This window comes from Entelurus aequoreus, linkage group LG23 (assembly GCF_033978785.1).
Source record: "Entelurus aequoreus isolate RoL-2023_Sb linkage group LG23, RoL_Eaeq_v1.1, whole genome shotgun sequence".
Lineage (NCBI taxonomy): Eukaryota > Metazoa > Chordata > Actinopteri > Syngnathiformes > Syngnathidae > Entelurus > Entelurus aequoreus.
In genome coordinates this window covers 20753560-20770015 of record NC_084753.1, presented here as the reverse complement: position 1 = coordinate 20770015, position 16456 = coordinate 20753560, and the positions used below count along the sequence as shown (strand labels likewise).

Here is a 16456-nt window from a genome sequence, read left to right as displayed (position 1 = left end):
CGCTGTAAAATGTGCGGTACACAGCAAGAATAAGTCATCAACATGCATTATCGCAATATAACGATAATATATCAAAGCTTTATCATTGGCCACATTTATATCATAAATCGTCTGTATCACCCAACCGTAGTGCCTAGGTAACATCACCTAATGTTGATTTGAATGTTAGATCAGTAAAATTCCATATGATCAAGAATACAATTGTCAAGCCCATCTGTACCACCAGAGGCTGTGCTGCCACCTCAGGAACTCAAGAAAACAGTAACAGAAAAACCATTAAACATTTTATTAGTTATTCCCCCCCCGACATGGCAGGATGACTTTCCTGTCAGCTATACTTAATGGGATCAATTGTCAGACTGTAACATACCAGCCTTTCCAAAAGTTTGGAATCCAACATCAATTATCTGCAAGACTGAGTAGCAAGGCGAAGAATGTACAGTCCAGGCAGAGACTGGTAGGGTTTTCAGAAGGGACTGTGACATTGTACGAAACAGAACTGTCATAGCATAAGAGAAAAACAACTTACCCCGTCCAGCAGAGTGTTTGATAGATGAACCCGTGGATCTTTATAGAAAGGAAACTCAAGATTGGCTATGTGAAAGGCCGTATTGTCTCTGTCAATCATGAATACTTCATTTTTTCCATTGATCAGCATCATGTACCTGTGGTAGGAGAGACAATAACAAACTGATCTATGTGTACTCTGATGTTGTATTGAATAGTCCATGCATTCAAAACCATTACAATAATACAATCTACCGAATCTGATGTTCGTAATAACAACTCAACGATAATACATTTGAGGATAGAGATGATTCGGTCAATGTCTTTCTTACAACAACAGCTGCTGCCACAACACAACAGTTGCAAGCAAAAATTTAGCATTAGCTTAGCGCCTCTTAATTATTTTCTGTAACACCCCCCATAAGAAGAAGAACATATTCTGCACTCCCCCCTACAACTGTAAATAAATATATTTGTCTGTGAAATTGTTATAAGTACACCTCTGCATAACATTGTATCCTTGTTTTAACATTAAAGAAACATAGATCAACTTAAATAACTTTGTTAACACTGTATTGTAGTCGAACAGAAAATATTGAAATAAAGTGCATCAATTTGCCTGATATTAAAAAATAAGGATATATATTATATACACTACCGTTCAACAGTTTGGGGTCACATTGAAATGTCCTTATTTTTGAAGGAAAAGCACTGTACTTTTCAATGAAGATAACTTTAAACTAGTCTTAACTTTAAAGAAATACACTCTATACATTGCTAATGTGGTAAATGACTATTCTAGCTGCAAATGTCTGGTTTTTGGTGCAATATCTACATAGGTGTATAGAGGCCCATTTCCAGCAACTATCACTCCAGTGTTCTAATGGTACAATGTATTGGCTCAGAAGGCTAATTGATGATTAGAAAACCCTTGTGCAATCATGTTCACACATCTGAAAACAGTTTAGCTCGTTACAGAAGCTACAAAACTGACCTTCCTTTGAGCAGATTGAGTTTCTGGAGCATCACATTTGTGGGGTCAATTAAACGCTCAAAATGGCCAGAAAAAGAGAACTTTCATCTGAAACTCGACAGTCTATTCTTGTTCTTAGAAATGAAGGCTATTCCACAAAATTGTTTGGGTGACCCCCAAACTTTTGAACGGTAGTGTATATATATATATATATAGACACACACACTATATACATACCATACATATATTAAAAAATATATATATCCATCCATCCATCCATCCATCCATCCATCCATTTTATCCCGCTTGTCCCGTTTGGGGTCGCGGGGGGTGCTGGAGCCTATCTCAGCTGCATTCGGGCGGAAGGCGGGGTACACCCTGGACAAGTCGCCACCTCATCGCAGGGCCAACACAGATAGACAGACAACATTCACACTCACATTCACACACTAGGGCCAATTTAGTGTTGCTAATCAACCTATCCCCAGGTGCATGTCTTTGGAGGAAGCCGTAGCACTAACCCCTGTTCCACCGTGCTGCCCTATATATATATATATATATATATATATATATATATATATATATATATATATATATATATATATATATATATATATATATATATATATATATATATATATATATAAAAACTATGACATTTTTTTGACCGACTTGAATATGAAAAAATTAACTCATAGAATACCAAATTTTATTATAAAAAGCAACATTAACCCAGGAGCAGAATATATAAAACACTTTAACCTACAAATCAAAAATTAATTAAACAATTTGTACTGTTTTAGGGAAGTCAGAATAATGGATACAATAAGCACGTTAGTGTAAAAGCGCTTTGAGTGCCTTGAAGGTATAAAAACAGATAGAAAAGCGCTATACAAGTATAACCCATTGACCATTTACAGCTTTATGAAGTAGAAAATCTTTATTGTCCCCGAGGGGCAATTTGGTTTGCAGCAGTAGTCATTAAAAACAAGGTTCAACTGTAAAAACAAGGTACAACAGTAAAAAACAAGGTACAACAGTAAAAATGAGGTACAACAGTAAAAACTAGGTACAACAGTAAAAACAAGGTACAAATACATAAAATACATACAACATACAAACCATCATGAAGGCATTGAGCAAAAAAATAAAAACATTTGTAATACAATAAAAACTAATCATCACATGTCGCTTCCCACTAAAGTGACTGCATAGCAGCTAAGCTTGTTTAAGAAGCTCATTTATAAAGTCAACAGCTGAGGGAACAAAGGATCTTATGTATCTGTTGTTTTTGGCCTTTCTATTACTAGGGGCGTACCTACATCCTGAGGGCAAGATTCTAAACTCTGAGAAGAAAGGGTGCTGAGGGTTGACCAGAATAGCCTTTGCCTTCTGGATGACTCTGGTCTGATAGATCTGGTTCAGGGGGTTCAAAGTAGTGCCTATGGTCTTTTGGCACACCTTGATTATACCACCTAGTCTGTTTTTATTGGCCACACTGAGGTTACCAAACCAGGAAGTGATAGAATAAGTTAAAATAGACTTGATACAAGATGAATAGAACATCCTCATCAACGTCCTATCAACCTGAAAGCCCCTCAGTCTCCTCAAGAAAACAGCCTCTTATTGGCATTCTTGCAAATATGGTCAGTGTTGGCATCACAGGTCAATTTATTGTCTAAAATTGTGCCTAGATACTTGTATTCACGGACTATCTCAACAGCAGAGCCATTAATGAGAATATATGATACAGATAAAGCATGTTCCCCGGGGTCACAGGCTCCCCTCGCCCTGGTATCACCCCACTATTTAAGAAGAACTGGGAGAGATTGACACAACTTTGTTTTCCAACCAATGCAACTAAGAAAGTGACTGTGAAAAACAGTGCAGACAAGAAGAAGCAGATGATATTATTTGAATTAAAGAAAGGATTAATCAAAAACATGACTGACCGTTTAACCAGGGCAGTTAGAGTGTCACTGTTAGTCTATACCATACTGAAGCAGAAGGAGTCTAAAACCAGCTAAAGACGCTACAATAATATCTAACTGGCAGAAATGTATCCATGAAAACATGTAGAAGCTGCTGATGGTGTGTTTGACAGATACAGTAGGAGTCGTCTTTCCCAGGTCAATGCGGTTCATTAAAAAAACATTACTTCATAAAACTACTGCAGTTGTTTGACGTACATTCTATTGTACTGTTTTTCAAACAATATTTATCTAAAAAGTTTAGTTTTTTTTATAATCAAGTTACATGTGGTAACATAAAACGGTGGTGTTTTTGGAGGCAAATCAGAATAAATTAATTATAATTAATTTCAATGGGCAACGCTGATTTGAGATACAAGTGTGTTGAGTCGCAAGCTTAGTTATACAACCAATTATGCTTGTAAGTTTAGGCACTACTGTGGTGATCTAAAATTGCATTACCCAGCAAACACAGGTGTTAACATTAATTACAAGACCGTTTCAATTTTGTCGGACAGCAACCTGCTGTTGTGGAAGTTGGCTTAATGAAATAGCTGTGACATACAAACAGAACAATTATACTTGTGTCTAACCTGCATAGCCCTGTAAAATGGCTACTGTTTTTTATAGAGCCCACTTATTTAATGGTTTTTGCAGTTTCTGTGAAAATTGCTGCCTTCACCATTAAGATCAAATAAAGGTGAAGGGGAAAAAAGGCTTTCATCATGTCTGATAAAAGCAAAACAACAAGAAATCCCTCCTTACTTAAGTTGCGTAGTTGTCACAGTACGCTCTTCCTTAGAACCAAATGTCCCATTAAAAACCTAAAAAAGAGCAGCAAACGTTGCAATTCATGGATTTGAATCCATATACAGAGCACACTCAAATATTAGCAGCCGAACAACTCCGAATTTGATTTTAAGACTAAAGAACTCAAAGATTTGGCAAAACATTACAAGACCAGGCTAAAACGATTTTGTATTTCATCTTGCGTGTCACTGATTTGACTCATTTGTTGAATCGTTGTGTATTCTGGTTGTTCCCCTACTAATTAGACTCCAATTGACTTGCCTTTGCAAAGTCCTTAGAGTGTGTCACTCACAGCAGACCTGACTTGACTGTGGCAACGTTAAATAACACGGTGGCTCCATTGCACACATCTTACAAACCCAATTAGCATTCAGGGACAGCCTGCTGTTCTTTAACAAAAAAAAAACATTCCAAGCAGTACATAAAGCAGGATTAACTGTTGAGCATAACGAGAAGCCATTTTTAAAGGTTAAGTAGTGTAATTAATGCACTCCAAAATAGGGACTAATTACTTTACTACTTGAACATATAAAGGGATTCATGTTGGGGCGCTTTAAATGCATTCCAAGTCGGGTGTATGCAGAATGCACTGCCTTTGGAAAACAAGGTCAACTGACAAGAGACAGATTTTAGATGATATCCCCCAGTGAGGATATGTATCCCTAATACCTGCTGTGATTTGTTATCATGTGCACAGACGGATATGATGTGATAAATATCCTGTCAATACCAGCTGGTTAGTGATAGGGTGCCAAGGATTAGCCTGTGTAGAATATCACAGCAGATGATCGTAAGGCCATGTCCACACTAACGTTTCTGTCAACATTTTTGTCTCATATTTATTCTTTGGCTAAACTTTTAGTTGATTTTGTCATGGTCTTAGTCAACCTGCATTAGATTTAATTAGTTATCATCATATTTTAGTCAGGAGAAAATCGTACATTTTGATTTAAACTAAGACGAAAAATTATTATCCAACGTGTCTACTTCTCATGGCACAAACCAAAAATATTAGTTTTATACAGCCACGCACAAACGCTGAAACCGGAGTTGTTTAAAATCTCCAGTCTGATTGGAGTTTTACTAAAACTGACAAACACCTGTGGACAAATAGTATAGAAAAGTATGCATTTTTTAAATATACGTATTTGGCTTTAATACACTGAACCCCTGACTGCTCCTTATGGTTCGCAGTTAGCGTTTTGCATGGCAGCTTACGCCATCGGTGTGTGAATGTTTGTGTGAATAGGGGAATGTGACGTATAATGTAAAGTGCTTTGGGTATCATTCCAGGTATAGTAAAGCGCTATATAAATACGGACCATTTACCATTGACCATTTAATAAATGTTTGGTTGATCAAACTAGAATATTTGCTATGTGAAAGTATTGGTTTTATGGACACAAGGAAATGAGTCACAGAAATACAGACTACAATATGGTGGGAACCCTGGCAAACACTTTACTATGAGCTCAGGTCATCATCAAGACAAGTACAAGATGACAAAGTATTTGGTTCTGCATGCACTACATATACAGTTGTGGTCAAAAGTTTACATACACTTGTAAAGAACAATGTCATGGCTGTCTTGAGTTTTCCAATAATTTCGACCCAGCAGATTTGGTCACATTTTCAGTAGACCCATAATAAATTCATAAAAAAAACAAACTTCATGAATGCTTTTTTGTGACCAACATGTATGTGCTCCAATCACTATCACAAAAAAATAAGAGTTGTAGAAATTATTGGAAACTCAAGACAGCCATGACATTATGTTCTTTACAAGTGTATGTAAACTTTTGACCACAACTGTATATATAGCATAGCTAAACAGGTGGCTGTCGATATTGACTCCTATGTCTGGAGTCTAGCCATATACAGTATGTGTCATGGTCAATATTACATGACTGTAGAAGTAAACAACCTACTTCAGTTACATAGAAATGTATAATGTCACTATGGATAGTGCAAATGCTGACGCCACTCCATATGGTAGAGTAAGAATACACCTCTCGAAGTCATATGAAGACTGTGCCATATATGATAAAGACCTAACATGACCACTGCCTCATGTCCAGTTTTGGGGACCCATCAGTCTAGTCCAGTGGTCGGCAACCCGCGGCTCCGGAGCCGCATGCGGCTCTTTGACCACTCTGAAGCGGCTCAGTTGCATACTTGCCAACCCTTCCAGTGCCTCTCCTAGAAATCTCCCGGGGCAAATATTCTCCAATTTTCACCCTAACAACTAAATTAAGGGTGTGCCTTAATGGAACTGCATTTATTGTCCTCTATAGCCTGTACAAACAGCGTGCCAGCCCAGCCACATGTTGTACGTAGCTTTTACTTGCACACGTAGGAGACAGCAAGGCATACTTGGTCAACAGCCACACAGCTTACACTGACGGTGGCTGTATAAAACAACTTTAACACTGTTAGGTTACAAATATGCGCCACACTGTGAACCCACACCAAAAAAGAATGACAAACACATTTCTGGAGAACCTCTGCACGTAACACAACATAAACACAACACAACAAATACCCAGAATCCCATGCAACCCTAACTCTTCCAGTCTACATTATACACCCCCGCTACCACCAAACCCCCCCCCCCCCCCTCCCAACCTCCCCACCCCCCTCCGTGCGTAGGTTGAGGTGGGCGGGGTTTGGTGGTAGCGGGGGTGTATAATGTAGACCGGAAGAGTTAGGGCTGCATGGGATTCTGGGTATTTGTTTTGTTGTGTTTATGTTGTGTTACAGTGCGGATGTTCTCCAGAAATGTGTTTGTCATTCTTTTTTGGTGTGGTTAGTGTGGCGCATATTTGTAACGTAACAGTGTTAAAGTTGTTTTATACGTCCACCGTCAGTGTAAGCTGTGTGGCTGTTGAGTAAGCATGCCTTGCTGTCACTTACATGTGCAAGCTGAAGCTGCATTCAACATGTAACCAAGCAGGTACGCTGATTGAGCAGACTGTAGAGGGCGTTAAAAGCAGTGCCATCACGCCCAGATATTCGGGAATCTCCCGGAAAAATTGGGAGGGTTGGCAAGCTTGACGCTATCAAGCGCCATTCGTTTAAAACTCGCGGGCCGCACTAACATTACATTTTCATATTAAGGTGCGGGCCGGGGCGTGTGTCTGAGACCCCTGGTTAAAACATAGCACAAAGCAAAAAAAGCTTTGGATGCAGTGTTATTTCATTCTAAATTTTCAAGAGTTTTGTGGCTCCCATTGTTTTCTTTAATTTGTGAAACTTGTCAAAATGGCTCTTTGAGTGGTAAAGGTTGCCGACCCCTGGTCTAGTCTGACAACCATCAGTTCTTCTCACTGTGACGACAGAATACAAGTGTGCTGTGAACCAACATTATTGTTCTTTCTGCCATGTCCTTCTTGCCATGTTTATTGTCATATCTCTGAGATGTAACATTCTGTGTAAAGGCAGGAATGATCCTAGCTCAACATAGTAATCATTAGTAATCTCCTCCATTAGTCTGCTTACTCATTTTGTGTCAAATATTACCTACAATCATTGCTCTCCTGGAAGTCAAATATTTGCATAAATAAATTGTCAAAAATCCTCTGTCAAAAAAACTTAAGCGAAACCAAGTCATTTTATGTACAATGATGACATCGTTCAGGAACAGGAAAACAAATTCTGTTGCGTTTGCTAGTACAGTTTGTTAGCTCAAGTGGGAACAAAATAATCCGAAACCCGGTGTCCACCAAACAAGTAGGACAAGAACACTTGAGAGATGGGTCTTGGTCTGTTTACAAGTACACTCCATTCACTTGAGTTTAAACATGCTCGCTAGATGGACCAATGACACGGTAAACACTAAGCAAAATGCACCAGAGTACTGAACCAAAAGTGTACCGGTACATTAATTCTGAGGCTACAATAAAAAAAAGTTTATACAATAAAAATATATTCAAAAATAAAGTGACTTTTTAATGGAATTGCTGCAAAAAATTGTGGCTCAACAAAGCTGTGTGTGTTATTCATGGGGCAAGTTGGGATAGAGTTGCTGCTCCATCACAAAGCAGTCGACTTAAAATGCTCAAGGCATGGGATGACTGTGCCTCCCGGGTGCACCCGTTTGGAGGCGTTTCAATGTGTGTGAACCCAGAAGACGCCAAGGAATTATATGGCTCATTTGACCTAGGATAGCTCAAAGGCCTCCAAGGTACAAATATGTCTTCAGATGGCAGGGCTTTTTATTGATTGGAATGCTTATAGAGGTAACAGCCATACGAATCATGACTCTGAGATATCAAACGGGGCTGTCCACAACTCTTCTGGAAATAGGAGAGAGAAACAAAAAAAGGTGGGAGGGTAAATAATCAATGCGGTCTTGGCCAAAAGCTTTAGCCTGATGTTTTATTGTATTTATTTTCTTTTCTTTTAAAAAGGTACTTAAGGTGGGTGTAGAAACGTGATCAAAGCATCAACAACAAATGTTAAAACAGTGTGATTTAGGGCTATATAAATAAACATTGATTGATTGATTGATTGATATTGACAAATAGTGAAGCATGGTATTTTAAATCTCGAAAATGGACTACTGAGTTCAAGTTTCATTTTTTTCAGACAAATAAACATTTTAAATTTAGGGAGAATACATTATTTATACATATAATCTGAAATGGAATAGGCAGACGCTAAAGCTGATCACACCTATTCCAGTGTATTTACAAAACAAAACAGAAAAAACTACCAATGTCTTATACATGCAGTTGTAATTGTTTTTGTTTTTTTCCGTTAATCACCAAAAAATTATGAAAAAGCTCCATCATATTCATTTTACATCCCTAGCATTCTTTCTCAACAAATGTTGTTATAATTGATTTTTTTCAAGTTAGTTTAAGTTGAATTATAAATTTTAACAATATTTTAGCTTTTGGTCCAACTTATTCCATCCCAAGTAAAGACACACAATGCTGCTTTGCACTCGTTCTCACGTTTGTTTTTTGTTTAAACATTTCTTTTTTTCGGAAATTATAAACACAGTCATTTGTATGTGCCCTATAAGCCACTTAAAGGCCTACTGAAACCCACTACTACCGACCACGCAGTCTGATAGTTTGTATATCAATGATGAAATCTTAACATTGCAACACATGCCAATACGGTTAACTTATAAAGTGCAATTTTAAATTTCCCGCTAAACTTCCGGTTGAAAACGTCTAGGTATGATGACGTATGCGCGTGACGTCAATCGTTGAAACGGAAGTATTCGGACACATTGTATCCAATACAAAAAGCTTGGTTTTCATCGCAAAATTCCACAGTATTCTGGACATCTGTGTTGGTGAATCTTTTGCAATTTGTTTAATGAACAATGAAGACTGCAAAGAAGAAAGCTTTAGGTGGGATCGGTGTATTAGCGGCTGGCTGCAGCAACACAACCAGGAGGACTTTGACTTGGATAGCAGACGCGCTATCCGACGCTAGCCGCCGACCGCATCTATGATCGGGTGAAGTCCTTCGTCGCTCCGTCGATCGCTGGAACGCAGGTGAGCACGGGTGTTGATGAGCAGATGAGGGCTGGCTGGCGTAGGTGGATAGCTAATGTTTTAGCATAGCTCTGTGAGATCCCGTTGCTAAGTTAGCTTCAATGGCGTCGTTAGCAACAGCACTGTTAAGCTTCGCCAGGCTGGAAAGCATTAACCGTGTAGTTACATGTCCATGGTTTAATAGTATTGTTGATTTTCTGTCTATCCTTCCAGTCAGGGGTTTATTTATTTTGTTTCTATCTGCAGTTAAGCCCGATGCTATCACGTTAGCTCCGTAGCTAAAGTGCTTCGCCGATGTATTGTCGTGGAGATAAAAGTCACTGTGAATGTCCATTTTGCGTTCTCGACTCTCATTTTCAAGAGGATATAGTATCCGAGGTGGTTTAAAATACAAATCCGTGATCCACAATAGAAAAAGGAGAAAGTGTGGAATCCAATGAGCCCTTTTACCTAAGTTACGGTCAGAGCGAAAAAAGATACGTCCTGCACTGCACTCTAGTCCTTCACTCTCACGTTCCTCATCCACAAATCTTTCATCCTGGCTCAAATTAATGGGGTAATCGTCGCTTTCTCGGTCCGAATCGCTCTCGCTGCTGGTGTAAACAATGGGGAAATGTGAGGAGCCTTTCAACCTGCGACGTCACGCTACTTCCGGTACAGGCAAGGCTTTTTTTTTCAGCGACCAAAAGTTGCGAACTTTATCGTCAATGTTCTCTACTAAATCATTTCAGCAAAAATATGGCAATATCGCAAAATGATCAAGTATGACACATAGAATGGATCTGCTATCCCCGTTTAAATAAATAAAAATCATTTCAGTAGGCCTTTAATGACACATTTAAGTAATTATTTAAAGATTGATTTATTCATTTAATCTTGTCCCGTGTAGTCCTCATCAACGCTTTATGAATGTATTTAATCTCTCAAACTCAGCCGTCAAAGTCAGTGGGCTGGGCAAACACCTGATCTGTTACCTGGCACCTCCTTGTCTGTTGAACTCTTGGACCAGAACAGAGGAGAAGTACTGGCTGATATCTTGGTCTGTAAGTGGGGAATTAACTCCAACAACTTCAATCAATTCTTCTACTCTATCTTCTACATGCTCTGGATCAGGAGGTCTTGCTTCCATAGACTCTGAAAGGTCCAAATCATCTACCGAAAAAGTATCTTGAAAAAGTAGGGGTATATCCTCCTTAGCTACCTTAAGACTTCCGCAGCTCTAGGCTACGGAACCAAAGCAATGATTGGATTAACTTTGTGTTCTGACTTTTGCGGGTGAGTTTGACAGATACAATTAATTCATGAACCTATGTGTCAAAGTTAGCAGGCGGGGCTAACACAGATCTAATCCAATCATTGCAAGTGGAATAGTCCGGTAAAAATCATGTGTAAGGATCTCCCCACTGACTTTGGCGGCAGTATTGCTAAGTGCTAGACAAGAAATACAAACTACAAACATAATAAAACGATAGCTTACTGTACGATGTCTGCTCTCACTGTAATGACGACTGATAGCATGTTCATATTTTCCCGTATATATAAAAAATTAATTATGATGCACACGAAGGGTTAACAAAGAAAAGTCTCCCTCCAGACACTGTCTTCGGTTAAATTGAATTCAATGTTACAAATGAACAACTTCTAGATGTATGGCTAAATCCTCCTATTATCCAGATGAGAGGCATGATTTGTAATCTACAAACCCCGTTTCCATATGAGTTGGGAAATTGTGTTAGATGTAAATATAAACGGAATACAATGATTTGCAAATCCTTTTCAATCCATATTCAATTGAATGCACTACAAAGACAAGATACTTGATGTTCAAACTCATAAACTTTATTTTTTTTTTGCAAATAATAATTAACTTAGAATTTCATGGCTGCGACACGTGCCAAAGTAGTTGGGAAAGGGCATGTTCACCACTGTGTTACATGGCCTTTCCTTTTAACAACACTCAGTAAACGTTTGGGAACTGAGGAGACACATTTTTTAAGCTTCTCAGGTGGAATTCTTTCCCATTCTTGCTTGATGTACAGCTTAAGATGTTCAACAGTCCGGGGTCTCCGTTGTGGTATTTTAGGCTTCATAATGCGCCACACATTTTCAATGGGAGACAGGTCTGGACTACATGCAGGCCAGTCTAGTACCTGCACTCTTTTACTATGAAGCCACGTTGATGTAACACGTGGCTTGAAATTGTCTTGCTGAAATAAGCAGGGGCGTCCATGGTAACGTTGCTTTGATGGCAACATATGTTGCTCCAAAACCTGTATGTACCTTTCAGCATTAATGGCGCCTTCACAGATGTGTAAGTTACCAATGTCTTGGGCACTAATACACCCCCATACCATCACAGATGCTGGCTTTTCAACTTTGCGCCTATAACAATCCGGATGGTTCTTTTCCTCTTTGGTCCGGAGGACACGACGTCCACAGTTTCCAAAAACAATTTGAAATGTGGACTCGTCAGACCACAGAACACTTTTCCACTTTTCCACTTTGTATCAGTCCATCTTAGATGAGCTCAGGCCCAGCGAAGCCGACGGCGTTTCTGGGTGTTGTTGATAAACGGTTTTCGCCTTGCATAGGAGTTTTAACTTGCACTTACAGATGTAGCGACCAACTGTAGTTACTGACAGTGGGTTTCTGAAGTGTTCCTGAGCCCATGTGGTGATATCCTTTACACACTGATGTCGCTTGTTGATGCAGTACAGCCTGAGGGATCGAAGGTCACGGGCTTAGCTGCTTACGTGCAGTGATTTCTCCAGATTCTCTGAACCCTTTGATGATATTACGGACCGTAGATGGTGAAATCCCTAAATTCCTTGCAATAGCTGGTTGAGAAAGGTTTTTCTTAAACTGTTCAACAATTTGCTCACGCATTTGTTGACAAAGTGGTGAGGCTCGCCCCATCCTTGTTTGTGAATGACTGAGCATTTCATGGAATCTACTTTTATACCCAATCATGGCACCCACCTGTTCCCAATTTGCCTGTCCACCTGTGGGATGTTCCAAATAAGTGTTTGATGAGCATTCCTCAACTTTATCAGTATTTATTGCCACCTTTCCCAACTTCTTTGTCACGTGTTGCTGGCATCAAATTCTAAAGTTAATGATTATTTGCAAAAAAAAAAAAATGTTTATCAGTTTGAACATCAAATATGTTGTCTTTGTAGCATATTCAACTGAATATGGGTTGAAAATTATTTGCAAATCATTGTATTCCGTTTATATTTACATCTAACACGATTTCCCAACTCATATGGAAACAGGGTTTGTAGAATAAGTCGAGACGCAATGATGCAGATGCAGGACATCGTGGCCAGCTCACAGTAAAGCAGCAGAAAGCTATTTAGCGGTGTGTTATTAATCTGCCGCTAAAAAATAGTTTGTCTGCGTTATCACTTATAATAACAACATCGCTAATATTTGGTTAATATTCAGGTAACGCTATGTATACAGAATATTGTTGGAGGGGTTTTGGATGGTTATTTAGAGGGTTTTTTGGGCGAAAAAGAGAGCCTCCATTGTTAGCAGACTTTTGTTTATTGATTTATTTACGACTTAGAATGCATAAAAGAACCAAAAACGTGTTAATTTCTTAGATAAGGATTGTGAATAATAAACAGCACACCTGTCTCTAATTTGTGCGTATTTTCAGTGTGACTAATCTGATACTATGGTCATAGTGCAAAAGTGTTACTCCAGGAACGTCAATCTACGGGAATTACCAAAGACGTTCAGAGCGGAATATTTAAAATATTTGAATCTGTGGCATTTTGTGATGTTTTGATGGTATTTTTACATACTTTGCGGATTGTAAATACAATTGGATAAGGTTTAATGGATACAATGAAACACAATTAATGATATGAAGTCCACTTGTTTTTCCACTCTACTGGTACGTTAAATCATGATACAAATAAATGATTAAATGTCATTTGTCATTGAAAAATTAATGACACATTTAATACTATTTATGTATTTAATTCCAATTATGATTTTAAAAAAAGACAGTACCGGTAGCTCCTCTTTTGTCTAATTGGGGCTTTTAGTCAGAGCTATTGCTGTCAGGTATGTTCAGAATAGCATAGTGGGTTATCATTAATGCCTTCTTACTCCCAGGTGTCCTTCTCTTTATTATGGTTTTACCATACCCATAGCTATTTCTTAAAAAGGGAGACAACATAATTTTACAAAATCGTAAAACTGTTTATTCACAAGAATTTGTTCCCCTCCCTGGATTTATTCACATCCTTGAGCTGTACCCCATCCGCACTTAATCTATAATGAGGCACAGACGGCCACGGTGCCGTCTTCCCCTGTTTAAGTCTGATGGCAGATGAGCACCATGGGAGGACTATGATCAAATCTTGCAGTTTTGCACATCATTAGCAGTACATAAGTGTGCAGCACAGCTCTCCTAAGTCAAGTTTCTGCCAAGCCGTCTAGTTCAGATCAAATTTTCAGATTGGGTTTAGAATCCGGTCAAAATAGGGGTTGTGTTCTATTGGCAATTAAAATACCAATAATGATATGAATACATAAACTAAAGTGTCTTTTGCCCCACATTTTTGGTACTGAAGGACTGTGGTTGAAATCCCAGCACAATGGTGGTTTTGCAAAAGTTACGATTTTTTCCAATGGAAACACAAGCAAAGGAAAATTGAAGATGTGAATATGTGACCTTGAACATTATTTCAAATTTTATCAAACCACATCTTGTGCTATTGGTTCTGTTACTAATTTGGGGCAAAAATGTCTGAAAAAACATTCAAGTCTCTAGATCGAAAATGAAGAGAAAGAAAACTAAAATCTCCCATGAGTTAAATGAACAGAGAAACCTGGAATTTGTAAGTTAATGACATGTCGTGATATTTCACCCAACTTACCCAAAAGCATCTCTGACTTGTGTCCTAATAACATTCACATCGGAATGAAACAGCTTTAGGGAAAAAACATATGAGAAAATAGAAAGCCAAGACAAAGAAGACAAAAGACAAGCCAAGATGACTGAAAAAGCTAAACCCCAACCACAAATTCATTTCACGAGCACAAAAAGATCTCATCTCAACATTTGCCAATTTCTCCACAGTACAGAATACATTTTCCCAAGTGTGAAAAGGTTTGTGCCCCAACAAAACAAAACAGCTACAGTACATTTACAATCCCGGATTCACCCTGGGGATAAATAAAGTATTTATTATTCTGATTCCTGGTGGTAACTTTTAGCATGTTACAATGTTGGCACTTTTTACTAGAAAGCTGTTTTTAAATAGTCAGTGATTCGACGATTTGTTTCGGAGGAGTCTGATCCGACTATCAACCTCGCAGTCGAATTGTCTAATATTAATATTCCCTCCCATCTCCGTGGGAGAGAAGCGAGTAAATACCTCCAGGGGCCCTGTGTACAGAAGGTGTGTTGCTAGGATGAATTGATTGCATTCATCATGTCGTCTTTAAATATTACAATGCAATTAGTGTGTGAAGAGAAATGTATTTTAGCGAGTGATAGATAAATCTTAGTTTTAGTTGTCACTTCAGACTTCCTCAGAGCGGTCGCTGTCTCCTTATGTTACGAAATGTCTTTAAAACCATTAAACGTGTTTTGGCCTCCCACATCTCGTTATATAAAATATGTCTGTAAACAAGAAGAATATTTTACTAATAGAGTTAGAAGCATGTTTCTACATGGGGACATGATTGAGGTTCACCAAGACGCGCTACTGTTACACAAGGAGCTCGCCGTGGGATTAAAGGTCTGTGGCTGGCTAAATCTCACCGTCTGCCCCGTTGGGCCTGATCACCGGAAATTGGCCAGGGCTCAGGGGCCAGAACGGACCGCTTCACCGCGGAGGTGAAGCTCTCCTCTTGAAAAATTAGGAGAGCTGTCTTACTCACCTTTTGCAGGTTCACATACAGAAACTGTTATTTACTTCCTCTCTTTAGTCAAGTTTGATGTCCTCATGGTGTTGCACCAGAGAAGATCTCAAACAGTGGTTTAGCCATTTTTTGAGGTGAAAAAAGTCACAAATGAGATCTTTGTTTTGTTTACTTTAATGTAAGACTATCTCTTATATATATACAGTGGAACCTCGATTTACGAACTTAATTGGTTCTTGACCGGGGTTCTTAAATTTAGAAGTTTGTATAGTGAAGCAAATTCTTCATAAGAAACAATGTAAATTGGAATAATGGGTTCCAGCCGAGACAAAAGTCAACGCTTTAGTGAAGGTTTGTAAACTTTGAAAACAATATAAAGTATTATACAGTACTGTTTATCAAAAACAACAAGCTCAACTGTTCTGTACGCATTGCTTTGTCAAGACGCTCACAGACACAGAAGTCACTATGGTGCCCTAACAAACGATCAGAAATCGCAAAAATCCTTAACTTCAACAACCATATTGCTCCAATAATAAACACTTAAAAAGTCAAATCCAAATACTGCACATTAACATGGGGAAAGGAGGAGCTGACTAGAAAGGAGCATAGACAGAGGGAAAACAGGGGTCAGGGGTGAGGGGACGTGTGTGCGTGTCAAGAAAGACACGCATCTAAACAAGAGTAGCTCTTCTCTTCTCTCCGCTGTGAAATAATTCTGCTTTGGCATATTTTTCCAGAAAAGTCCAGTCTCATCACAATTAAAACTTGCTTCGTCAATTATTTTGTACTTGCGA

General features: G+C 38.7%; 1 protein-coding gene across 1 annotated transcript in view; it reads right to left on the bottom strand.

Annotated features, from left to right (window-relative positions):
* Window positions 1-16456, bottom strand: part of rngtt (RNA guanylyltransferase and 5'-phosphatase) — a 266774-nt gene that overhangs the window by 185028 nt on the left and 65290 nt on the right. Inside the window, exon 9 of the mRNA XM_062034453.1 lies at window positions 530-665. Within this exon, the coding sequence (XP_061890437.1) occupies window positions 530-665 (136 nt within the window). The remainder of the gene's footprint in view (window positions 1-529; window positions 666-16456) is intronic.